Source organism: Lipophrys pholis (assembly GCF_963383615.2).
Source record: "Lipophrys pholis genome assembly, chromosome: 6".
Taxonomy (NCBI): domain Eukaryota; kingdom Metazoa; phylum Chordata; class Actinopteri; order Blenniiformes; family Blenniidae; genus Lipophrys; species Lipophrys pholis.
This window is the reverse complement of record NC_137629.1, coordinates 24,196,355-24,223,571: the sequence shown is the minus strand read 5'-3', so window position 1 is coordinate 24,223,571 and position 27,217 is coordinate 24,196,355. Positions and strand designations below refer to the sequence as shown.

General features: G+C 44.3%; 1 protein-coding gene across 2 annotated transcripts; it reads left to right on the top strand.

Moving 5' to 3' along the window:
• The first annotated feature begins 6,101 nt into the window (after positions 1–6,101).
• LOC308111047 (ras-GEF domain-containing family member 1C-like) lies at positions 6,102–26,865 on the top strand. Of its 2 annotated transcripts, XM_080465758.1 has the most exons (14): positions 6,102–6,451; positions 18,308–18,523; positions 18,713–18,835; positions 19,031–19,168; positions 20,952–21,173; positions 22,520–22,594; positions 23,270–23,368; positions 23,658–23,760; positions 23,867–23,946; positions 24,036–24,131; positions 24,233–24,328; positions 24,419–24,542; positions 24,678–24,750; positions 24,853–26,865. In XM_080465758.1, exons 2-14 carry the CDS (start codon positions 18,314–18,316, stop codon positions 24,875–24,877), a joined length of 1,464 nt encoding a protein of 487 aa, XP_080321884.1. In that variant the 5' UTR covers positions 6,102–6,451; positions 18,308–18,313; the 3' UTR covers positions 24,878–26,865. The 2 variants fall into 2 exon arrangements, with proteins under 2 accessions (XP_080321884.1, XP_080321883.1); XM_080465757.1 differs by having other exon boundaries at positions 6,392–6,451; positions 24,419–24,750.
• The last annotated feature ends 352 nt before the right edge of the window (positions 26,866–27,217 follow it).

Genomic DNA, 27,217 nt, shown 5'->3' with positions numbered 1-27,217 from the left:
CAACATGCACAGGTGAGGAAAGAAAACTCAAGATGAATGAGCCCTCTCACTCTCACCCACACCCACAGACGTGGGAGATCAGAGATGTCACGCTGAATCATTCAGACCTTTACTAACAAAAACTGATTGTAATCACATCTTTCCTTGTTCCCTGTGTCTATCTCTTCTCTTCTTCTTCTTCTTCTTCTTCTTCTTCTCTGGACTGGAATGATTCAGCTTTGTGCTGTCAAAGATTTGTGCATTTCTCAGCGTTAGCAGCAGATCTTCAAAGACGTTTAGTCACTACAATCCCTGTGACAACGACTGGCCTTTGGATTTTAGCTCCTGAACCTGTTTCACAAGCTTACAGGAGGCAGAGGAGTGAAATATCACTGCGCTTTAAAAACCGTGGAGAGGAGCCGCTTCTTTTGCTCCTGGTTGTACAAGAAACACAGTCAGTTGAGCTCTCTTGATTATTCACACGTGTAAAGTACAGATAGCTCGTGTCTCGGTGCTCTGTACCGACACTGTCAACATGGCTTCGACTGTTGTCAAAGACCTGCGCATGACACTTGGAAGCGATGCCCTAGAAACCAAATATAGCATTGATTTAAGAGATTCCACTTGATTGGAAGAAAGTTTGGCATGTCAGTCTCTGACATGCCAGAGGAGAAGTTTGTCGAGTAACCCACCCATGGACAAAGTTAGCAGAAACATGTGACAATCTTTTATTCACACATATTTCAAATAAATTACCAACAGGTTTTTATCGACACAACACATGGCTGTGCATGTTTCACTTAGGTGATCTAATTATGGATGGATGGATGGATGGATGGATGGATGGATGGATGGACAATTAATCAGTTTAGTACAGTTTTCACACTCATTGTCAGTTTCAACAGGATTTATCATTTAGTAATAAAACTAGGAAATAACCAACATTCATAAGATCTTCTACTTTTCTGATACTTGTGTTGTTTGTTACACGTTTTTGCCTCGACTGTTCTAGTTCATGAAAGGAAAAATACTTTTTCTTTTCATTTCCCTTACATTATTCACTTAATTTACAAATTTACAATATCAACACTAGTTTGTCGCTTCGAAACACTTAATTATCTACATGTTAATTATGTTCAATGTGTCAGACAAACTGTATTGTGAGACTTTACCTCTTGTAGCGCTCAGCACACCCACCACAGTAAAATGTGTTTGTTTTTTTTTTTCTTTGTGACTTCCTCGAAAATATCTGCATGAAATGAACAAACATTATGTCTTTCTTTAGCTTCTGCTGCAGGATTTCCTGCACATGCTTCCTTAACTACATTCTGATATTGCTGATAGCATGTGTTTGGGACCAAACTGCAAACCGTCCCTATGTGAAATTCAACCCAACCACATATATTGTGTTTAGCTTTTGGTGCCTGTTCCAACAATATAATTTGAGGAACAACTCTTCAAGAACATTTGACCATCTATTTCAGAATGTATCATCACTCCTTTAATCTTATTTACGGAAACATTTTTTGACCGAGCTCCATTTATATGACATATTTTGCCATATTCAACATACATTCGATTGCATGCAGGAGTTGTGTCTTGTGCAATACTGAACTTTATTTCACAACATGTATGTTCAGGAACTGTTGCCGGAAGTTCCTATTATACAGTATATCAGCATGACAAAGCAAATAAATATGACGCAATGAATACAGATATTTGTTTGTTCAGCCATTCCCACAATCTTTACATTCTGATTCAGGCCACAGGCGTGGCAGCCCTGCTCACGAAGCAGCATCAAAGGAATGAAATCGGTGCTTGTTAGTTTAACTTAAAGCTGCAAACATGTTCAAATCCTTGGTTTTGAGGTTACCAAGGCTCAAATGACATTTCTTCAGTTTATCCGTCATTGATTAGACTGATGCCTCTCATTTGTCGTATATGTAGCCAATGAGTGCAGACACACTCTTTGATATCAATATTATTCATATTCAGAATTTATTAAAAAAAATTCCATGAATCATTTTAAACTTAAAATCCTTAAGTCCAAGCAGCATTCTCCAAATCTCTCTGAGTCTGAGCGACATGGATCATTTTACTTTATGCCAAAGATAGAAATCAATACATTGTGGTTTGATTTCATACTTAATCCAGTTTAGCACCTCTCTGTTCTCCCACTGCAACGTCTTTCCAGGTTAGAAACCACTGATATATGGAATCAACTTCAGATCATGCTGCCCTGACCTTCTCTGTCTGAGACTCTGTCTTCCCGGTCTTCTTGTGCGTCTCTCAGGCCTCGTTACTGTGTTTGTTCGCTTCTTATTACTTCCCAGATTTGCCTTCCCAAAGAAGAGGGCCTACAGCTGAGAGTGTCAGACGACCCTCCCTCTGCTCCTCTACTGCCACAAAGGAGCACTCTTGTTTTGTCACCTCATTCTCTTCATTCCCCTTTTCTGAAGGGGAGGGGGGGGGGGGTGCACAACCCGAACCATTCAGCGACAAAGAGGCGCCTGGAGACAGGAGGACTGATTGGCCAGGGTGGCAGACGAGACCTGGCACAAGTCTGGATCTGGCACTCAGAGCGCTTTGGCCAACTTCTCTCTTCACAAGAAGCAGTGGACGAACAAATGACAGACAGCAAAGGTCTCTCAACTCCCATCCTACCAAAGCCTCCAGGAATCTGTCCCGTCAAGTGTCTTTCTTTTCATGATGTGTGCATCTCTCTCTCTCTCTCTCTCTCTCTCTCTCTCTCTCTCTCTCTCTCTCTCTCTCTCTCTCTCTCTCTCTCTCTCTCTCTCTCTCTCTCCTCCCACTCATCCTCTGGCAGCTAGTCTGTCCATCCTGTTGTACAGAGAAGTGTTGCAGTATCACATTGCACTCTCCACCAGAAACCTATAACATCCCCTTGTTACGTTATGAATGCTTCTCTCTGAGCGTTAGAACCATTTTTCTGCTCGCGCTGAAACTAAGAGGGTCAAAAGCATTTGGCTTAAAACCTCATTTGTGTAGAATAACTTGTCGCCCCATTTTGACATGATTTATATTTGTAACAGATGCAAAACTGATTTCACTTTGTTTTGGTACACTTTCAGTGGCATAAATAATGAGTGTGCTTCTGGCAAGGCATGTGAGGCCCTGCAGGAGTGCCAAGGAAACAGAGTTGTGAGGGAAAAAAAAAAAAAAAAACGGGGTGGGGAGAGGGAAGAGGCACAAACAGAAGCAGGAAAACCTAAGAATCACAAGTCGCTGAGAAGCAGACAGGCAGCAGCGCAAAAGCAGTGGCTATGTCCTCAAAACAATAGTCTACAGAGAAATGTTGTGACATTTGATGATTCAGTTATCAGTATTTCTTCTCCTCGCTCTTCCTGTAAAACCTATAATGCTTGTGGCCTGAGCCCATAACTGAATTTGCTTAGTCACACGTCAAAAGTAGCTGCCTAAGTCTGTCTATAGCTCATCTCACTAAGTGCTGCAGTTTCTGTGAAGATAATTCTCGTGAACACAGCCTTCTCACCCAAACTTGATTATCAGTGCGATATTTCATCTTCACCTGTCAAGTTTATTAACGCCAAATTTCTGATGTGGTTCTCTCGTGCCAGCACCAAGCAACAGCTTCTGATACAGGCACGCTGTGGGTGTGATACATTGCATGCAAAAGAAAGAAGAAGAAGAAAAAAAAAAGTGTGTTGCACAGTTTGAACCATTGCATTGTTAATGTGAATGCTGAAATTTGCATCCGTCGGTGATGCTGTTGTGCTGCATGTTGTGAACCTGGTGAGGAGGGTGAGAAGCGGAGGCAGCGTGACACTTTTGAATGTATTTGTGGAAGCCGTCGCTGACATTTTAGAAAAGCTGGCTGGGAAGTGAACCATTGGTCATCGAGCAGGAGCAACACAACAATTTGGCGATGTAGTCACGAGCTGAAGCTCTGTTCAGATGACAAAAGTCACAAAGGCATAACGATCTCTGAGTCTCCTGAATATCTGAGGCACAGCAAATGAAGCTATCTCTCAACATGCTCTTAAACACATTGATTCCATAGCTCTGTTTTTTTCATGTCCGTCCTCCATATGCCGTTTGAATCATTGTTGTGTCAGTATGTGTGCACGCTGTGTCTGTATAAACCACGTATGTTCACACCATAACTCGGTGGGAAATCACCCTTCCATCTGGGGAAAATCATTTTGTTTCCAGAAGAATTGCCGTTTATTTCAGCATTTAGATCTTTCGGTGAAGGACAGGTAAATAGACTTCACTGGGCCTGTTCTAAAATAAACATTTCAATGATCACCAAAATCGTGAAACTAAACTCAATGTCCCATGCATCCAATTCGAATCAACACTCTCTTTATGAAGTCTACCAAAAGCAAATGTGTGAATACACGGCAGTCACTGTTCAACCTTCGTCATCGCAAGATGCTGCACCTGCTTCTTTGTGTATGTATATAAATACAGGAGGGAGATTTATCTGTGTCCTCTGCTGCAATGTCAGGCACAGATTTTCCCCTCATCCAGAAGGTCCAACAGCAGGCGAAGCCCCGGGGACATCAGCTCACGCAGCCCCTCGTGGCCCGACAAGGACCTTTATCACTGTGCATTTCAGCCGTTTAATTATTTCTCTGTGTGTTAGCCTCTCTGCTTCTTTAACTCAAACATTTACCCTTTTTTTTTTTTTAACTGACAACTCCGTCGTGCAGAAACAGAAACACGTGAGAAGCCAAGTTAATAACAAACAAGACCCCGCTCCCTCACCCATCAACACACATTCTCAGAGGTCTGTAGATAATCTCCTGGTTGTTCGAAATTAGGTTAATGGTAATAATTAACTTGAGTTAAAATAAAACCCAACATGCAACCTCTTCCTTATTGACATATTGAGAGATGACCATTCAATTCAAGGGTTATGCCAGTCAGGACAAAGTATTAGAAGAAGGTCTGCCTGGAAATTACATATGCAAACGACAGCTCATTTATATCTTCTAATATGCCCACAAGTGTAAAGCTACACTGATCTCAAGACTATCTATAATAGCGCGACTCATTAGAAAACCAAATAACTACTTTAAATATATTGAATTAACATTGTGCTTCTTGTATTTTGGTATTCAGTTTCTGACGTCTATATGCAATTTGGCCAACCTCAGTGAACAACATAGGCTTCATTGAGATTATTACTAGGTTATTACAAAAGAGGGTAAAATAGGTGCAGTTGATAGGATGAAATGAGACAGAAGCAGAAACACATGGAGGTGTTCGTGTGAGGGGATGAAAGGGTGACAAGAGTAGTACGTGGTTGTATCACTGCTGCTCAAGGCAGCATCAAACTACACACACTGAAGGAAAGAACAGGAAATACACACTGCCTTCAAAATAGAGGTTCTCTCACTGTGTACACGCACTCTCTCACACAGAACGTGCAACAATAATAAACACAAAAGCCTGAGTTTTGCATTACATGTGTCCGAGCACATGCATCCAGAATAACAGATTCAAATAATCTAAAAATCTGTTGCTTTTTTTCTCGTTTTGGTATTGGTTCTTTCAAAATAGGATTTTTTGAAATTGGGTTGTTTTAGATGACCAGCTGGATTTAGTTTCGGGAGTGTGACCAGGAGCCCTGATGGTGGGTTAGAAACTAATCCTGAAGTGGAGTAACCCAAACACTGGCTTCGTCTATAACGTTCCCTGCCTAAAACAATAGAAATCTGAAGAAAAGTATTGGGATTAAAAAGCCTTTATAGTGTGAAAGAGAAATGAGGAATTAGTTTCTCAAAATAAATCATTCATCCTGACAAATTCTTGAAACCATCGACGCTAAAATAGCCTTTTTAATTTTAAAAACTGTAGTTTTACGGGAAAAATTTAGGAGATCCGGTTCAATAAACCATTCTGTGACACAGAGCAGTACGAGGCAGTTCAAGATGGATGCATGATTTCCTAAAATAGGAACTAAATGAACGAAATTAGAAACTAAATCGGGTTTCGACGTGAAATCCCTGCGCTGTTGGGTTTTTCCACCTGCGCCCGGGGACTTGTTTTGAAAACCCGAAAGCGGAAGTCACGTTATTATGTGTGCTTGACGGGTGTGTGAGTACTCCGCCGTCCTCTCCTCCTCCTAAACCACTTGCTCCGAGGACGTGTGGATGTACTGTGCGGTCCGCCGTGTCTCCGTGGCGCAGGACGGGACGGTCGCCACGCCTTCAGGGACGCTCTTCACACGGCGCAAAGCTTCCGTCTGTTCCCTCTCCCCACCGGCAGCCACTTGTCCACCGCCAGAACATTTCATTCAACATCTGTCCACGCACAGCAGGCGTTTCCCCCACTTCCATCCACCAGGCTGCGCCCCCGGAGTCCGGCTCTGTACTTGTTCCGCGGATGCGTGTTGGACCTGCGGCTCACTGACCGGGGGAATTCCTGCTGATTGGAATCGGAAACACTTCGGATCAAACATGGGGATCAGAGTGTAGAGCTGGTAAGACGCGTTTCCCCGCACCAACTACCACATTAATTGATTCTGCGCTCACGCCCACAACCTGCGTGTCTTTGTGCGTCTCTGCGCTGGTGCGCGTCTTCTCCCGCTGGTGCGCATTTTTTTTTTCTCGAACGCACAACACTTGCTGCGTTTAGAACGCCGCGACGTCACATTTGGAAGTTTTTACGAGCAGTGGCGATGACGTCACGATGCTGAGGTGCCACTTGCGTCACTTATTTTTACTACGATAACAGCGGCGTGAGTCAGCGGTGTGTGGAGGGGAACCCGGCTGCTTTTACTGCGCCTTTTGCCCCAGACACGTTGAGAGGAGCAGTGCAGGGGTGTTTCCTTCACACCCCGGGGGCCCCGGGCAGGAGACACCCTGGGGTGCCCCCAACAGTCCCCCTGCAAAGGCCTCGGTCTGAAATTATCGCCTCCGTCTATTCTGCTTATTTTTGTGATTTTTATTTATTTAATTGCTTGGTTGGTCAGACACTCATCTTTGGGGCATCATCCCAACATGTTGCTGTCTTGGGTGATTTCAAAATTGTGTCGTTGGTATTGATGACTAGGACCAAATGTCTGTTGTCTCTGGAAGGCTCCCTTCTCGCCACAACACGGCAACAACAAGCAGGGGGATTCTTGACATATCTATCGTATTGTCATTGATATTATAAGCTGTCAGCTCTCTCTCTCTCGAGGGCGGCCCTTCCAACTATCACGTACTTCACCCTGTTGCAGTGCCTCGGCAGAGGACGATAGAGGTCTGACTGCAGGTGACCCTGTGATACTAAAAACACAGACTGATAGCTGACAGTCACCACGTGCTGCTGTTGTCGTGGACATGCTTCGGTGAACGTAACGCAACGCTTATCTTGTTTAGTGTTTTATGCCGTTACACAGCGACCGTGTAAACTTGATGCTGATTAACTCAAACACTGTTTTCCTTTTCTTTGAAATATTTGTGGCTGCCTTCAGAGACAGGAGTGGAACGAACAGGTGTGGCCCTGTTCACATTTTAAGCATGTTTTCTTTCCGCTGAAAACATCTGCATCATCCACTGAAGCATCCATAAGCAGCTTTTTTTTTTTACCCAACGGCAATGCAGCGGCTTCCCATTACAAACCAAACGGATTTGTTATCTCTCTCTTGCAGCTTCCTGCAAAGTGGATGGAAGTAAGACCGGTTCTGTCAAAAATAAATAAATAAATAACCAGTTGGGTGGGGAAAATTGTGGCTGGAGCTGTTGCTGCTACCAGTAACGCCGCCCGTGCTTCAGGCTTTCACTCCCACACCCCGAGCTCTACTCCGTGGAAATGAAACGATGGAGTAGCCATCATGTTTGTGTGACCACGCTCTCGCAGTATGGAGGCCGTATCAGCTGTTCTCACCTCTCTCTCCGTACGTGTCATGTCCTACATCTTCACTTCCTACTCCTGTTCAGGATGCGGAGATGTCCTACATCTTCACTTCCTACTCCTGTTCAGGATGCGGTCCTATGAAACGTGTGCTTGCTCACTCTCACCTTCATTGACAGAGGGCTTCTGAATGCACAGCTTATTCTGTGTCATGACTGCTAATGTAGAGCAGGGAGCAGTTGAACTATGCAAGTCAGTGAGCTGCTGCCGCTTCAATGTCCATAAGCGGTAAATGATTTTCCGTCCATTATTAACACCTTATGACATCGTATGGCAGCGATCAAAACCTGGTGCAGCTGTTTGTGCTGCTGATTCTACATTTCCCCCGATTCTGCTGACGTTGTCTGTGCCGAGCCCATAAAGCCCTGCTGCCCCGAGCGACAGAATGACTTTGAGTTGAAACAACGGCTTGCAGGTAGATGGAGGTTCCACAGCGATGAGTCAAAGGAGCAGGGGTCTGTCAGGAGCTGCCGGTAACAAGCGTGCAGGTACAGACACAGACCCCGACTCGTGTTCCTTCCAATTCAGGCCGAGTCTGCAGAGAATAACAGGTGTGCTGTTAATGAGGGCACCGGTCGGTTGGATGAGACTTGAAGCGAGGCGGGTTCCCAGAGAAGTGTGAATGGGAGCTGTCGTAAAGAGGGAGAAGGCAGGGTCTCTCTGGGGCAGGTGGACCGGGAGGTAAACACAGTAGCTGTTCGTCTGGAAGCAATGACTGCTTTATCACCATCACAAGGTTTATGGCTGTGTGTGTGTGTGTGTGTGGGGGGGGGGTGAACGCGTGTGTGTCTTGAAGGAATCATAGATCACACACTGTTCTACTTTACGGACATGGCGGAATTCCACTACGAGCTTGTGGCTGTGGAATTCAAGCACACAGCTACTACGTCTAATTGGTAAAACCTTCTGCTCAAGGAATTCCTACTTATGCGCTCATCGTCATCCCACAGGAACACTTTTAAACTTAATTCATTACCGAGTCAAACGGAATGAATACTGTTTGGCTGTTGTTGTTTTTTTTAATGTAATAGACTGCCTGTGCTTTTTTTCTTCCATTTTCCCATCAGCCACCATCTCAGTCATCCGAGTGTATTTCTCCCCATTTGGCATGAACACACTTACGGAATTTCCCACCACCACTTGTAGATCGTCAAGTATCTGTGATATGTCATTATTTCCCTTGACTTTCTTCACACCGTACGGAAACTACACTACTCAGGAAGGGCTGACGGGCCTTTGGATGTCCTTTGGCGGCACAGCAGCCTTGCCACTGACAACAGGGGTGATGAGACTGATCGCGTTGACAGGTCACGTCACGTCGGGGTTCGCATGTGGAATTGTTCAGGCTCGGCAGCCCGGACGAGAGAGAGAGAGAGAGAGAGAGCGAGAAAAGAAGAGTTTTGATGGAATAAAAGAGTGGAGGAAGTGTCACTCTGGAAACACAACAGGCATCTAATTACCTCCCCACAGGAGTCTTGACTCCATGGAAACGCTCGGCGCTGGCTGGTTGTCGCGGCCGCCACACAGCCTGCTTGCTGTCATATGGCCAAATATCGGCGGTCAATCGTGGATTTGGCAGGTTCACTTAAAGCAATGGAAGGTGATGAGATCCCTGTTGTAAACCCTGGATATCATTTATAGTACTTAACAAATTGTGTTGATAACAAAAAGTAGAATTCTTCAATTGTTGGTTTCAACTTACTGCTGGTAAACGTCTGCACAACAACTTAAGCTTAGAAAATGTGAGAATTTTTTTTTTTTAATTAGTCAGAAACCATATTTATCTACTCCCAAGTGTCCTGTGGAGTTATTTACAGCTCGTACGACCATGAAGCAACGTGTTTCATGGTCGAGGTCTTTTTTTGATCCACATGAAGCGCACAAAAAAGACTTTTAGTTTCAAGCTGGTTTGATAATGGAGGCAAAGAACTGCAGCAAGGCACCAGTGAGTGAAGTGGAGGGAGGATTCCAAAGGCTGAAGAAACTTGATGGAAATGTTGAAAATATTGGTTTCCCTCAGGAAAGACGCATCGAGATATTGAAAGCCGGATCGAAAAGGAAAGGATAAATGCATCATGAATGTGAGTCATTGCATGTGTGTGTATACAATCAGCAGTCATTATTCAGCTGTCACTTGGTCGAGCAAGTCGTCTTTCAACTGCAAGGCTGTGGGCTTGATCCCATTGCTCCCCCATAGGTTGAAGTGTCCTTGAGCAAGACACTGAACCCCAAAATGATCCCAATGGATGGACTGAGTGCCTTGCGTGGCAGCCGTCACCATTGGTGTGTAAATATCATTAACGATGGAAAACACTTTGTGGGCTGCTGACTCAGTGGAAAAGCTTTATACCAAAGTGAAATCCATAAAATCTTTTTTTTTTTTTCTTCTTCTCCCCCAGAAATTAAGTAAACAAGAAAATTAAGAAATATAGACCTGAAATAGAATGATCTCAAAATAGTAGCAAAAGTAGAGAATCATTTTAATGTGTATTTTGACCGACATCTTTCTTTAATCTTATGAAAACAGATGAGGCGTGTGAACTGATCAGGCCATAATGAATATACTTTGACATCAGACTTCAGCAGTGACACACTGCGTGGCCTCTGCCAGCGCTGGCCGTAATGAGCAGATAGATGGACGTCACTAGGAAAAGAGACAGTCCTAATGAAATTGGTAAGGCTCAAGTGTCAGCTTTGCGTCGGTTAACTTCTCAATCATTAGTTAATGGATGAATATTGAACAGGTCTGATTGGACTGGATTGGCTGCTGAGGTAGAAACACTGAAATGTTCATTTAATTCAGCTTTTCTGTTTGGATACACTCAATTGTTTCACTTCATTTTTCTTTCGTATTTATTTCCAATCACTTGGTGAGATGATGATTTGTCACAAGTGATGCTTGAAGTAAAATTTGGATTGGCTTTCACCTTGGCTGTAGCAATGCAGTTCATGACTGTGTGTTTATGTTAATAATACATTTATTGCATGTTTTTGTTTGGACAAATAGGTTTAGCAACCCATCTTCCTTTCTTTGGTTGTGGAAAAGTCTCTTTTGTCTGATTCCCTGGTGAAGGAACATTGTATGAAGGTCGGTTGTAAACTGGAATTTAAAAAAAAACAAAAAAAACACATGGCCGTGTTTTAAAGCATTATATGACCATTGTGAATGACAGATTTAGGGCGCTCAAGCCTCAGACATGTGTTATGTTCTCACCGAGAGCCCGTCTGTGTTCAGCACCAATTATCTCTAAGTAACCTGATGAATTGCCCAGACGCATCATGTCAGAGACCTTCAATTCATTTTAATGCTCCCATTTTCACTCGCAGCACAGCGGAGAAACGGGGGTGGAAGTGTATTTTCCACACATGTGAAGTGGTCTGAAAATGGAGTCGGTGCATAATGATGCTCCACCTTTAGGGTTGGTCTCAAAAACAGCACTTTTTTTTTTTTTTTTTCCTTTCAGGTAATGGTTTTTATGTAATGATAGTTTCAGTTCCATCTAAATGTAAATTTCAGTCAGTTCAAAGTTTGAGACCAGAGATGAGAAGTCTGCAGTTATCACTTGTGTGACACTCTTTGTATCACGCTACATGTTGATAAGTCAATTAAAGACAAAGTATAGCTGCGTCCTTTCATAACAGTTGGTCAAGTTTTTGTTTAGTTTTCTCCAGTGAAGAAATGACCTCACTTGAAATTCAGATGCACTTTGGCTTTCACAACCCTTTCCTAAGTACACACACAAACCGAAACACAAACACTTGCATGCTCTCAGCTGTGTCCAAACTCGCTCGGGAGTCGGGAATGAGGATGGGATATGCGCAAGCTGTCTTCCTGCTGCAGGATCCCAGTAAGCTTTGCATCGGAATTGATAGAGCCTGCGGGTGCGGAACAGGTGCCAGAATATCAGCGTGACCTCCGCCCAGACTCTACAGGGGAATTCCAATAAAAGGGATTTGGGGAGTGTGTCCCTGTTGAGCCCCGACTGGGATTCCCAACCGCTCTCGGGCGCTCGCCTCAGAGGGAAGCAGAAAAATGGGTGGGGAGGCGAAATGCCTCAACTGTAACTCAATGCTGTGTTTGGCTGCTGTGTGGGTGCAAGTTTGCATGCATGTGTTGTTTCAAGACACAATGAACTCATTTGTTCTCGGCTCCACTCCTCCTCAAACTAATACACACACATACACAGACACAGACACAGACACACGCCGTCACCCAAACAATCGTGCGCTGGTTTGATTTTTGTTGCAACGCGTGTGCGGTGACATGTGTGGTATTTTCGCAGCCTCTCAATCGTCAGCTGTGCCAGGCAGCCGCTGTGCAGCCCAGCAGCCAGTTTGGCTTTGCCCCTTGTATCTGGACGCCAATACACTTTTGGGCTCATGTAGAGACTGGGGATGATGGAGGAGGCAGAGGGCCAAAAAGCCCCCCCCCCCCATGCCACCAGCTCCCACTGGGAGAGCAAGCTGCTGCAGGGCCATCTGTACCGGCGTCCACATGAAAAAGTAGGGCGTGTATAGGAAGATAAAGAAGGAGGGGCCACGGTGGAGGGGACATGTGGAAGGGGAGTAAGAGGCTAGAAGAGGCGTTTGCTTTCTTTTAAGCTTGTGCTATCATCAGACTACTCCCTTTTTTTCTTTTTTTTTCCCCCCCAATAGTTGCAGCTTTCAAAGAACACTTGAGAAATTCAGGCCAGAGCTGCAATACTCTGTGGAGCCCAAAACAGTGTCAGGACCCAAAAATACACAACTATCAGCTTTTTTTCAGAGCACAGTCTGGAAATAGACACGGCGTGGAAATTATATCGCGTTAAAGGTGTCAACATGTGGATCCTGATTTAGATAGGAAGTGTTAAAGTATGGAAATGAGGTGTCGAGAAGGGAGCTGGGGAGTCACATGGCGAGGTTTGCAGAGGAAAAGATGAGTTCAGTGAGTCTGACGGCAAACAAGTTAAACACTCTGGGTGCCGAAATGCTTTGCGCTTTATCTAGGTTAGGATATCACTCTCTCAAGCATGAACGAGGATTTTTACTTTTGTCTTTAGCTTCTTATTTCTTTTAACGGTGGTCTCTAAAACTAGCATGTGACCATCCACCCAAAACCACGTGTCATGATCTACTTCTGAATTAGAAATGCAGTCGCGTCACGTGACGGTTTCACTTGCAGTGCGGTGTTTCTTGGTATTAGTATATCATCCTTTTTACTGAGAACATGAGCGAATCAGTCCCAGTGCCTCCCACATGAGGATGTGCAAGAACCGAAATAAAGTAGTGCCAGTGCCCATGAGCACTAACAAAAACCCGTGTGGAAAATTAGAGTTTATTTTTGCCTGCGTCTTTCACACTGGTTGCTTCAATCTTCTAAATATAGAATGCAGTGTATTTGTTTGAAAATGAGAACTGTACTTGCATACAAGGAAGAAACAAAAGAAGAGAATCCCTCGTCGAGCTTGTCAGAGATCAAGGCCTGCTGATGCAGGAAGGACTTGGATTGGCTGTATCGTTGGTTTAATCCTGAAGGACATGACGTGAATTTATTCAGGCTCGAGGGTAAATGCCACAGGCCGTACATAAAACTGTTGCACCTATTTCTTTTGCGATTTTAGAAGATAAAACGGGATTCTTGTTGACCCAACTTTCCATTCACGCCTACTTTTGAGAAATACAGGTCATTTTGAGCCCGAAGAACCTCAGTTCTTCTCCTGCGTTGGACTCAACTACACAGAAATATGTGTTTTACTTGATGTACAGTATGCGAGTTAAACATGTGGTATGTGATAATGCGGTTGAATATTGCGATCACAATATGATTTGTACGAAATGAAAATCCTCAGCTAGAAGATGTTAACATCTTTGTGGCCTAGGATTTATTATTCTGAATAATCTCTTATTCCTTACTTACAGCAATAGTGGCCAAGATGTATTTTTGCATTTTATTAAACAAACATTCAATCAGATTCACAGCTGCAGTTCCAACAAGCAGCATTTCAGAAGCAGTGCAGTTTTTTGACTTTGTTCTTTTTGTATTTTTTTTTTTTGTGTGTGTAAATGTCTGCTGCCCTTTGGTACTCCAACAAATGTTATTTTTTAATTAATCATAATTCATTACACTTTTCTTTCATATCTAAAATTGGCACTTCGGATTTTTCGAGCACAAATGCACATAATCTTCTACCATTCAGTCAATAATGATAAATGTTCACTATATTGTGCAGCCCAATTGATGACAGTGAAAAATAAGACAAAGTGGTGTCAAAGTGAGCGAAGCCATCAATCAATAATACAGCAATGACCCCAGATGGACTTTGAATAACTACAAAGATGCTACTGTACTCCATCTACCCCGCCCTCCCATCCCCCACTCTCACCCCAATGAAACCTTTCTTCTCCCCCTTTGACCCCTGACCCCATCATGGTCCAGGTCAGGTAGTGGTTCGATGTGCTCAGAATGGGCCTCTTCAGTCTTAATGGAGAGCCGTCTCTAATGCTGACTGTCCTCATCCTTTCACCCCTCAGTGGGAGAACCGATTTGTCAGCAGTATACACACACACACACACACACACACACACACACACACAGTCGGACACAGTATTGTAATGTTTGGTGAAACAGGTTTTACAGGGAACTGAAATGGAAATACAAACCAGTGGACAATGATTAACAGAGCGATGGAGCAGTTTGACAGCTTCAAGCTGCCTGCCCAAGTGAGGAATGCCATTATTTCAACAACACACAGCATGCATAAGCAGCGAGACGGTCAAGGGTGTCTGAAAAAGACTGTGTGTGTGTGTGTGTCCAGACGGGGCCATTCTGTTAATCATATAGAACAAAGAAGGTGGATCCCCTGATGGCTGCGATAACAGCCTTACAGAATCACAAGACACACACACACACACACACACACACACACACACACACACACACACACACACACACACACACACACACACACACACACACACACACACACACACACACACACACACACACACACACACACACACACACACACACACACACACACACACACACACACACACGCTGAGAGGGCCACTAACAATGACACTCCCCCAGCTGTCTAGACGGAGAGCCGGGCTGCCGTTGGCTGGCTGCTGGAGATCTCATGGGGGATTAGAACACACACCAGTACACTCACCTGTTCTCAGCTGCTTGTTTCTCAATGCATTTGTTCATGCAGCGTTGATGCAGTGTGACAGACGCAGAGGGAGCAGGGTGTATCAGGAGGTATGGAAACAAGTTAAACATAGAGTACAGCTCTGGGTGACTTCTTCACACTGGAGGAAAAGTGCTGTAAGCAGTGTGGGTTTAAAATAATACTTCTTGTTGTAAGAAGGTTCAGTCCGAGACAGGAAGGAAGTATTACTATTTTAGTTGTTGCATTCTGCGGTTATGAAACCTGTTGATGTGTCAGTGGCTCATGCTTTGTCCTGAAAGTTAAAGTGTTTCATTCCCTTCTTTTGAGTGATCTGGCTTGGCTATTGATATTGAATTAAAGGCTATAGTAACCCCCTGTCTCTTTATATTTATGATAGTTTAGTATATACACATAGTACTTGTGTGTTTCATCCTTTTCATGTGCATGCTTTGTCACTGCAGTTTTCTCTGATTTCGGCAGGTCACTTGTATTTGTGCGTTTCTTGAAAAAGGTACAATGATCCAAAACTGGTTCCATGGACGTTGAACTCTTGAACAAAAATTGTAAACAACCACTAGTCTCGTCCCACAGATTTGGTTTTCTCAATACGCTGTAATTTACTCCACTGCTTCAGCCTCTTCAAACAAACTCCGACTGTGGTCTGGCACACTCCCACACTGATGTTCCGTCATAGGATGTACACATCTGTAGAAGATTTACCTGACTGACTGCAGCTCTCGTTCTGTATTTCAAGTTCTTTTTGACTGATTGATGGAGGCGCAGTGCTGTGATGAAATAATGAATCCGAGCCAGCTCCAAAAATGCTGGAGGCAGGCGCAGAGAGAAGTAAGGGAAGTAGAGATTATCAGAAACGATAGAAGAAATCATTGACAGTGTGGGCACGTAGAATGAAACCAACAGTCACTCTTATACATGTATAAATACAGACTCAGAGACAGATGCGTGTTTGCATATTTGCATCCATGAACTGCAGAATTGAATCTCATAAACACCAGATAACGTGTTTTCTGTCAATCCTGACATATAGGAAGTTTCCTTTAGTGACCAAGGTTTTCCTGTTTGCGTCATTATTATAAAGGCATGTTGGATTTGTTCATTTCTGTGTATCAAGCCTGGTCTTCTCTGTGGACGTGTGCTGTAATCCAGTCAGAGGAGGTCACTGCAAGGACATCCCAGTCTTGTTTGTTTTGGATCCTAATCTATACAATGACAGTGAAACAGCTTAAATGCAATAGCAAGTATTACTGTTCTATTTATATCCCTTTTCCCCCCAAAATCGTCTGGTCAGAGAGACACTTTACTCCTCACTCTTTATATAAGTGTATGAGAGCCGTGTGCAGTGCAGGGCTGCGATCATAGCTCTGAGGGGCAGACACGGCCCGTCGGCCCCCGTTAACCACAACTCATATTAAAAGAGTTATGGCTGGGGGTGTCAATGGTGCAAGTAGGAAGGAAGGCTATGAAAACAGAGCACAGAAAGACAGATATCCCATCCCCCAGCCTTGTGTGTGTGTGTACAAGTGCATGAATAAGTGCTCACTTCAGGATACTGGTAAGAACAAAGGGAAACTGGACCACTCTCAGGAAACTTGAGACATGAGCTGCTCTTCTGCAAAGCACTGTGTGTTTGACCTTTTACCCCAGGGTCCCATGACACCGATTTATCGCGGCGGGACCTGAAAGTCTCCAAAGGATAAATGGTGGTAGCAAACCTGGAATAATATCAGTTTTAGGAAGGTGACTGATGTGGCGGGTGAATGCACATGAATTCTTCCGTTTAGTTTTCATGGTTTCTGTCCTGAAACTGTGCAAATCTTTGAAGCATTAGTTTCGAAGTACCTTCTGTAAAACTCTGCGATATATTGCATCTATAGGTAGGCCAGGGGGGTGTATGAGTGCATTGTACACACACTTTGTCCCAGCTCTGGCTGTTGTCTCAGCTCCAAACAAGAAGAAGAATGTGCAATGTTTACATCTGAAATAAGTTCCTGTGAGCTGCTCAAGGCCTCACCATCAGCATGTGGGTTCGGGGCTTTCTTATGATTCCTGCTGCCAGAGAGGATCCGAAAGCTTGAAGAGACGTGGTCATCCTCATGAGAGACGCGGAAAGTCACCGGGTTTGGTTCGTGATCGCAGAAGCAGATTGATTTTAAAGGTGGATGTAAGCAATCAAGACAAAGCATCACTGAATGAGTCAAATTATTGCTGTCTAATTGATTCGCTCAATATGAGCTGAGGTTTTTCTCTTGCAATTTTGCAACTTGAGCATGTGTTTTTAAATGTGATTAGTGATGTCAGTAACTTCCCCCTGAAGGATTCCAGTCGTCTCTGTTGCGTGTATCATCCCCTACTCATCTACTTTCTCTTCTTCACTCCTTTTCATTACCGCTGCAGCGTCGGCCCGTTGAGGGAAGACGCGCACAAGATTTTCTCGAACGTGTAATTCAAAGCACTCGTAAGACAAAGACATTCAGGGTCGTGATGGAGGCCATGCGATCGCTCCCGGGCAGCAACAGTCGGTCTCCACGGCGACTGACTGACCCATTTTTCTTTTTCCTCATCTGTCAGTGTGGGCGTGTGAGACGGGGGTTGGGAGGGACCCCGTATACCTCAATCACTGCAGTGGGTCACGGTGTAAACGTGTTTGTGAAAATGTGCTGGGAGGAAAAAGGATTTGATCAGAAAATACGTTTGTTTGAAGAGCAGATATTGTGACCACGCTTTGTTTGAATCTTCTGTTTGAGAGTGGAAAAACGCTGACCTTTTAGGTAATTTATGCCTCAAACAAAGAGACACTTGTTAAATACAAACTTTGTCTTTGGTACTACAAATACACTCAGAAATCTTGCCCTCTTTGCACACACAGCACAAGAATTCACCGGAAAAGGACACTTCACTCAAAAAAGTAAAACTCTCTCATTGTCATATTGTCCAAAAACGCCTTAAACGTTGAGAATCTTAAGCTTTCATCTGCGTCATAGAAGCGTTTTCTCCCCTGAGACGCCACAGAATCTGTGAGACTACAGATAACTCCAACTGGAGCTTAGCAAACAGAGGATCTCCTCCTATAAACCTTTCACTACACAAATAAACACTGGGACATGGCCAGTAAAGGCGAATTGACCTGCGGTGACCTGGCAGGAGGAAATTGTTCATTTTCCCTCCGACAACAAGTGTGCTGGCACCGAGTTTCCTTTTCACGCTGCCAAACCTGAATTCTTCCTTCTGTCCTCCTGACATCATTTTCTCCGTTTGTGTTTCAGTCAGGAATGCCCCAGACTGTGTGCTCAGGCACCATGTTTACCACTCCCAGTGGCTTCAGCCCTCATCTGGCCTGTGCTGAGCCTGGGGAGGAGGAGGAGGCCCCGCAGGAAGGTCCGGGGCCCGGGGCTTGTCTGGCCGACGGACCCCCGATCACCTCTGCCTCTCTGGACACGCTAATCCAGAACCTGGTGCCCACTGCCGATTACTACCCCGAGGTAAACAGAATTCTCCCTCAGTGACTCTGCCAGCCTAAATTCATAGTGACAGTGCTGCCATTTGGATTATTAACCCCATGTTTCCGTTTGAAATGCTGCTTCGCTTCCTTTAATTACAGAAAGCTGAAGTGTTTTTTTATCGATGTTGTGGAGGCGTCTCAGTGAATATCTCTTTCCTTCCTCTGACAGAAAGCCTATGTGTTTACCTTCTTGCTGAGCGCTCGTCTGTTCATTCCTCCTCCGGAGCTGCTGGCCAGGGTGTGCGAGCTGTGCATCAAGCAGCAGCAGCTGGATCAGAGCCCACTTGATATGGTCAGCACTGCACCACACATAAATACATATTCCTGCGTTTAAGCCACCCAGCTAATGAATGGGGATGGTATCGAGCACGCTTGTGTTCTGCACACCAGTGACCACTGATGCCAGCATTTTACGATGATGGTGTGTTGAACAGTTGAAGCTGCAAGTACAGGCAGCTGTAAACTCTCTTTGCTTTGTCAAAAACAGGCGAAAGTACGGAAGTTTGGGCCTAAGATCCTGCAGCTGCTGACAGAATGGACAGAGACGTTCCCGTTGGACTTCAGGGACGAGAAGATGGTCGGACTCCTTAAAGACATAATACACAGGATAGCCCCATGCGATGAGGTAAACAAAAGATCCATATTTGCACTGATATATTGATTCTGTTCTTTATGTTAAGATTTTTTGGGGTTCCATTTTCCATCTTAAATTAAGGAGAGAAAAACCTGCTGTTGTCAGTTTTTGCAGAACAGGACTGGTGATTTTGATCCACGGTGTAGCTGGGGCCGGTATAACATTTATAAACTGCAGCTTAAAGTGAGATATGCTCTGAAGGGGAGCTAAATTTAATTATCATCTCTGAATCTGCGGTGGATGATGGAAAGAGCCGGAGTGTCAGAGTCGGCTGAGCAGCCAAAGCCCAATTGTTACACAATCTAGCATTACAGCAGAGAGGAGGAAGGGATGTTAGAGGAGTGGCTCTATCCGCAGCCTCAAGGGAATGTGAACGGAGAGATGGATGGGTAGAATGTTGGCGGGGGGTGGGGGGGACATGGAGCAGAGACAATGGTTGAGGAGGCGGGGGGGTGATAATGTCAGAAGGGAAGAGGGGGACTAAAGGAGCAAGGTGAAGAGAGGACAGGGAGAGTGGAAGGGCAGGTGGTGATGAATGTGCTGCTATTTACAGCTGGCTGGGTGTGAGTGCATGTGTGTGCATACATGTGGGAGCTCTGGCTGTGGGTCATTTGTGAAGCAGACTGACCTCACGGCCCCCGTGAGCAGTCACCCGGAGGGAGGGGCATTGCAACACATTCCTGGATTCATCACTACTGCAGTGTCAAAACCTCCAGAATGTGGTTAAATACGCCTGAAATATTACATTGTAGTCCTAACTGTTGAGCTCATTAAATTCTTAATAACATCATTACATGCTGTCAGCATGCCTTGCCTTTGTGCTAAAAATAAAGATTTTGATTTGTACTCTTACATTTGTGGAGATTAAATATTCTCACTAATCTCTGGCCAACTACACAGCAGGGCAGCCACAATTAACACATATAAGAAGCTCTAAATAAGCCAAATACACTGGGCACAGGGCAAATTCACAGGAGTGTGAGGCGAGTTTAGCAGGGATGTTTAATGAGGGATCATATCATTTATTTATGCAATTGTACCACACATTGTTGCAAATATATAGACTTAATAGATATCATGACAGTCTACCAGTGGATGTTGAGAAATTGTGGCTGAAGTAGTAAAACTCCTGATAAATACAATTTAGCCCAGGATTAAGAAATGATGATGTTTTATTTTAAGTCGAACCATTTTTTTTTAATTTAATTTCTAACTCAAAACTATATTATAAGTTGAATTATGGTTTTTGTCATTACTAATAGTTAGCCTGGCGTTTCCATGCTGTGTAACAGTAGTCATGTGTGCATTCATATGATTTTACTTTGTTTCAATCACATAAATTAAAGATCAATAATGTCTTCAAAGTACTTGTGACTACACTAATGCAAATAGATCACACAAAAAAGTACAAATTTTTAAAAAAAAAAGTCAATCAGATCAACTTCTGAACTGTACAAAAATACATTTTTGTACATTTGTACAAAAGTAAAAATAATTTTTTAGCTTTATTGATTCATGAAGCAATTTGTAAGGCCTGGGGGATCATTGTGGAAACCATAGTATACCATAGCAGCTTCATCTATTGTTTTAGCTGTGACTAGAGCAGTCCCAACCTGGCAACCCCGAAGCTCTCTTTTTATTAATGCTCATCACCCATCTACACCCATTAATGAATTATTCAAAGAATAATCTCCTCTCCTCTCCTCTCCTCTCCTCTCCTCTCCTCTCCTCTCCTCTCCCCTCCTCCCCTCCTCCCCTCCCCTCTCCTCTCCAGGCGTACTGGAAAACCCTGAATCAGGTGCTGCAGAAGCTCACCCAGAGGCTGGCTCTGATGAGCCAGGGGGAAGAGAGCATTGTCAAGGTCTCCCTCAACGCCTCATCCATCGCTGACAAGCTGGTGGCCTTCAAGACCAAGCCCCCGCCCATCCAGAAGGACATGCTCTCCATCTGCAACGACCCCTACACACTGGCACAGCAGCTCACCCACGTGGAGCTGGTGAGGAGTGGGGAGGGCGGGAAGGAGGGCGGAGGAGAGACGAGCGTGGGTTATCCAGAGGTCAGGGAAAGAGATGATAATAAGGATGGACATGAGGGGCAGGAAAGATCTTAGACGGGGGTGCAGAGGCGCTTTGAATGGCGAAGCGTCAGTGGAGATTTAGTCCACATCGAGGACATAAACATGAAGTAAAAGACATCAAAATAGAAAGGAAGGAATTAGATGTGGCCTTGATAGATGAGTTCAAAAGAACAAAAAGAAAGATCGATGGAAGCCGGTTATAGTATAAATAACCTTGATTATGACTTCTTGGTTATTCCAGTGATAACTTATTTTAAAGAATGAAACAAAGAAAACGATATAGTGAAACGTCCATGAACAAAGGATTCAGCAGTGTCCCTCACGCTGCATGCATGGTGCCTTCAGTCTATTCATGTGTGTCTTGATGTGGACTTGGGGTGATTGTGTTTCTGCATGTGTGTGTGCGTGCCTGTGTGTGTGTGCATGTGTGCGTGCCTGAGTGTGTGTGTGTGTGTGTGTGTGTGTGTGTGTGTGTGTGTGTGTGTGTGTGTGTGTGTGTGTGTGTGTGTGTGTGTGTGTGTGTGTGTGTGCGCGCCTGAGTAAGCTTGTACCCTTGTCTGAGCAGTGACATCACCGCAGAAATCAGTGATGTGCCTCGGGCTTCAAACAAAGGAGATAAAACTGCTGTTGATATATGTGACCTGACAGCTTCACACTCTCGCCAACACACACACACACACACACACACGCATGCGCACACACACACACACTCGCACACACACAGTGGAGCGAGGGAGAGGGAGAGGCAGTTTTAGACAGGCATGTACAATGCACACATTTTGAACGTTACTTACTCTCAAAAGATATTCACCAACATGTTGTTACTGGTTCGAAAGAGATAAAAGTGATATGACTGTGCTGTCTGTGCAGCGCCGCTTTATAGCGCGGGCCGGGAAGCGTCTCGTGAGTCATTTTGATTTGCACGAGTGTGTGAGTGTGCAGCTGTCTTTTAATAGAAGCGAATATTGTCTCAGATGTCGCTTTGAGGAAATATGACTCCAATGAGTCATTACTTCCTCTTATTGATTGCCTTCCATTACCAAGATGAAAGAATTATGAATGGGACTCCCCCCCCTGTTGGTGCATGTGTGTCATGTAGTGTGGACATAAATGTTTACACAGTCAAGCTGAGGGACTTAATCTCACGTTGAGGTCAGATTAAGCCTTTAGGGGAAAAGTCAGATAAGAACTAGGATGCCGGCTTTGGTTAAGTCGCTACGAAATGAATGCAAGTCAATTTAATATCCTGAAATGTGTGTTTCCAGGAACATTTGAGTCACATTGGGCCAGAGGAGTTTGTCCAGGCTTTTGTTCAGAAGGACCCATTAGATGGAACGCAGGTAAGCATTTATGTTGTTTTCTTTCTGTATTTTTAAGAGCAACGAGGCTATAAGAATTGACCTTTAGGGTGTAGAGTTGTGCCGGAGCTATTCTAATGGCAGGTGCGTCCTGGACAGTCCATCACAGAGAGACAGTCCCACACACTCACGGTCACACCCACACGTGTGAGTTACAATCTAATCTCACGTGGTTCCGGACTGTGGGGGGAAATCGCTGTGCAGCCTTGTTGTGTTTCTGTGCTCCAACATTTGATCAGTCTGAATGCCACAAACACCTCCTCATTATTGAATATCGGAAGCTGCACAAAGCACAAAGAGGCATTTTCCCAATAACTGGTAACTGTGTTCACTTTGATTCCACAACCTCACTTGTTCAGAACAGTTTCTTTTCATTTTTGGCAGCCGTCTCATTAACGCATCTTCTCTCCATCTGTCCTTCCTCCGTTATTTGCTCTCGGTATCTCATCTCATCATTTTTTTTTGTGTTAAATTTCCGCTCCTAGCACACTGTCTTTGTCATTTACTCTCACACAGGGGGTCAGCCTGTCGACAGATAATTAGTAAAAGTAGAATTCCCTACGGCAGCAATTTTTTACTCAATCGTCGGTGTGTGTGTGTGTGTGTGTGTGTGTGCGCGTGTGTGTGCGTGTGTGTGTTTGTGTGCACAATCAACAGCCATGTTTCAGCGACCAGAAGAAGAAAACCACCAACCTGGAGGCTTATGTCAGATGGTTCAACAGACTCTGTTACCTGGTGGCCACGGAGATCTGCATGGTGAGTAGCACAAGATACTTATATTGTGGATTCAGTATCTAAACCATAAGGGACACTTATAACACTTATAACGAGAATAAAAACAATGTTTTACCTGAAATGTGAAAAGTTATTGGAGTAATATTGTCACGTTTCATTGCCATAAAGTAATGGAGAGATTTTAACAGGACATCACTGCCTCCTAGTGGATTTTTCTGTTATTACAGTCACATTCATTTGGGTTTTGGTCTTTAGAGAACGAAAAATATGGTCGACTGTTAAGTAAATCAATATAATCATTTTTGAACAGCCAGCAAAGAAGAAGCAGCGGGCCCAGGTGATCGAGTTCTTCATCGATGTGGCCAGGGAGTGTTTCAACATCGGAAACTTCAACTCTCTCATGGCCATCATCTGTGAGTCGTCTGCGCTACAGTGCCTGAGCACTTTTGTACTTGATATTTCCCTTCCTTCTTTCCTTCCTGCCTTTGTACCCGTTGTAAAATCTATCTCTTCTTGCAGCTGGCATGAACATGAGTCCTGTGTCACGGCTGAAGAAGACCTGGGGCAAAGCCAAGACGGCCAAGTTCTTCATTCTTGAGGTAAAACGCCGTCCCAGTGTTCTCTGCGGAGACGTACATGACAGGTAATGACTCCAAGCTGACGGCTTGTTTCCTGTTTGTTTTGACAGCATCAGATGGATCCCACAGGAAATTTTTACAACTACAGGACCGCCCTGAGGGGCGCCGCCCATCGCTCCCAAACCGCCAACAGCAACAGAGAGAGGGTGAGGCTGCCGTTCCTCTGACAGCGAGCTGGCTTCAGATTCGTCTGTGTCATTTCTACATCTGAACTCAATTTGTTTCCCGGCCTCCACCCTCTCCGCAGATCGTGATTCCCTTCTTCAGTCTGCTGATAAAAGACATCTATTTCCTGAACGAAGGATGCGCCAACCGGCTGCCAAATGGTCACGTCAATTTCGAGGTGAGGCTCCCTCGGTTCTCCACGACCTGCCTCGTTTACCGACGAGCCGAAAAAACAACCGCTCATCGTTTTTTTTTGTTTCTTTTGAAGAAATTTGTGGAGTTGGCCCGGCAAGTCGGCGAGTTCATGACCTGGAAGCAGGTGGAGTGTCCATTTGAGGAGGACGGAGCCATCCTGCACTACCTCCACACCGCTCCCATCTTCAGCGAGGATGGTGAGGAGCTGTTCCATCCATATGTGTTAGCCGATTCACGATGCCGCAGCAGGAACAATTACCAAAGGCCTCCTCCACCCACACCTCCCTTTATTATTAACCTCCTCTTCCATGTTGTTCCTCCCCCGTTCCCAGGACTTTATTTGGCATCCTATGAGAGCGAGAGTCCAGAGAACCAGGTAGAGAAGGACAGGTGGAAAGCACTCAGGTGAGGACTCATCAAACCGGACTTTGTTAAGGTCAAAGTTAATATGACGTCCCCCGTCCCGTCCCCTCCTTCATCAACTTCCCGCCTCTTTTCTTCCGTCAGGTCCAACGTCCTGGGAAAGACATGAGCCGCGGCGGCGGCTGACCCTCCGAACGACGAGGGAGCATGAGTTCTCTTTGCACTAAACCGGACTGTGAAGAAACCTAGCTGGTACTTAGGTGTTTTTCTATGAAATAAACATAGTGAATCAAAAGAAACATGATGAACAGGATTCATCAGAAAGAGTGTAAAGAGAAGAGGGAGAAAAAAAAGAGAGCGAGAGAGAGAAAACAAACATGTTACAAAACAGTGAAGTGAAAAAAGTTAAGCTAAAGAACAAAATGAGGTACAGTATGTTGGAGAGGGACACCACTTCCCCTCCCCCTCCCTTCGATGTGCGTTTGCTCTGTGAAAATGTTTACTACTAGGGAGAGAACAGTTACAGGGAAATCCACTTTATACAATGACGCCGTTTGTTGTTTTTGTATATGCTTCTCCGCCGACCCGTCCTCTCGTCCCCTCTCCCTTTTGGTCCAAAGTATTTAATTTCACTCTCCGATTTCTCTTTATTGTACTGTAATGACACTTCAAAATGAAGGGGCGCTGGCTAGCCCGTGTCAACCCGTCACATTTTAGAGGTCTAAAGAAGGAATGGCGACCATGGGGCGTGTCTGAGGAGTGAAAAGACACGACGCCTCCGGCATTTTATCTGTTCATCTCATTTCTACGTGTCCGTGTGTGTGTGCGTGAGTGCGTGCGTGCGTGCGTGCGTGCGTAATCCATGTGTTCATACATTCCTGTCTCTCCATATGGTCGCTGTCTTGTTCTGAATGGGTGTAGATACCTCTGTGTGGTTGATCTGTACCTATAGTATATGTTTATTTATTGTATTTTATTTGACAACACTTGATGGGTGGGGGACTGTGATCTGGGGTTTTTTTTGTTTGTTTGTCTTTTTTTGAAGTGTTTACTCCTTTTAAATTGTATTGTGCCATTAATGGAAGGAAACTACAAGTAACCGTCGCAAACAGGAGCCAGGCCGGGTGTAGATTGTGTACAGGTGACATTGACCCCGCATCTTTCTGCTCTTCAGGAAGTTTTTTTTTCTCTGACTGATGTTCAGTTGTTTGATATATTTATGGATATTTCTGTGCTGACAGATGTATAGTTTTATTTTGTAACTTTCCTTTTACTGAGTTTGGAGTCCAGCGGCATGCTACGACCGGCGTTTTTAAAGGGGCATTAGTGTTTCACCACCCTGCAACGACGACTACTGCAACACAGACTCCGCAGTGATGGCACATGGTGGCGTTTTGTGGAAGGACGGCGTCAAGATTTGGTTATTTCTGTCTCGCTTCTCATGTAAAGGGGGAAACTTGTGCCATACGATTCACTGGTTGTCATGACAATTCAGGGTCCCTTTGACTTGAAATGTGCTTGTTTAGTGGTTTTGTGGGATTGTCACTGAGTTTTGCTTTTGGCAGTTTTGTTGTGATTCCGGAGCCATTCTCGGCGGAGGGAGGAGGAGCAGGGTCAACCTGAACTTTGTAATTATAAGCTTTTTGAAAACGGTCTTATTTCGTTGGCTATTATTGATTGATGTCAGTGTTTTCTCCTCAGAAGCACCTTTCCCGCTCTGTAACAGACTTTAATTCTCCTTCCTCTTTTGCCACCATGGACTTACTTTCACTGCAGCCCATTCCTCAGATATGATTATTGAGAGCCAGAGATGTGATGTCAATTCTGCCATTCAAGGTGAAGACGTGTTTTAATGAACATTGCCTGTGCTGACTATGTGTTTGAAAAGACAATCGCCTACATGACATATTATCTGCTCTTTTTAACAGTGTTAAAGGACTGGCGAAGTCCCATCTTTGAATTTTTGCTTACACATACATTGTTATGGAATGTATCTGTGTTATGGAAGTAAGATGCATTCGGGGTTTTTTTTTTTGTTTGTTTTGTTTTACTTCTTTCCTGAGTGTTGAGGCCAAGCAGACACACATTTGGCTTTGACATCACTGCAAAACTTGTGACTGGTTCCTCAAGCCTTTAATAAAAAGTAAATCATGCTTCATCGCCTGTCTGTGGCTCACTTTGTTTTTAAATAAAGTACATCGTGTGTTTCAATCAAATACTTATTTTTTACTCTTTATTAATCGTGATTTATTCAAAATATTTAAAAGTTAAGACAATGGTGCCGGGGAAACGGTTGCTGCCCTCCTGTCGCCCCAGACGAACCTGTGAACTGATTCAAAGGTTTTATGAAGCCCATTAATAAAACGATAAATATAAACTGCAACTGTCAATATTTAATTACTGACTTATCTTATTTCGTTTACAATACTTGATTTCTACAAGACTAGTTACTCAAATCCACATGTATCAATAACAAATACCTCCGCAAATGGATATCGCATGTATTTGA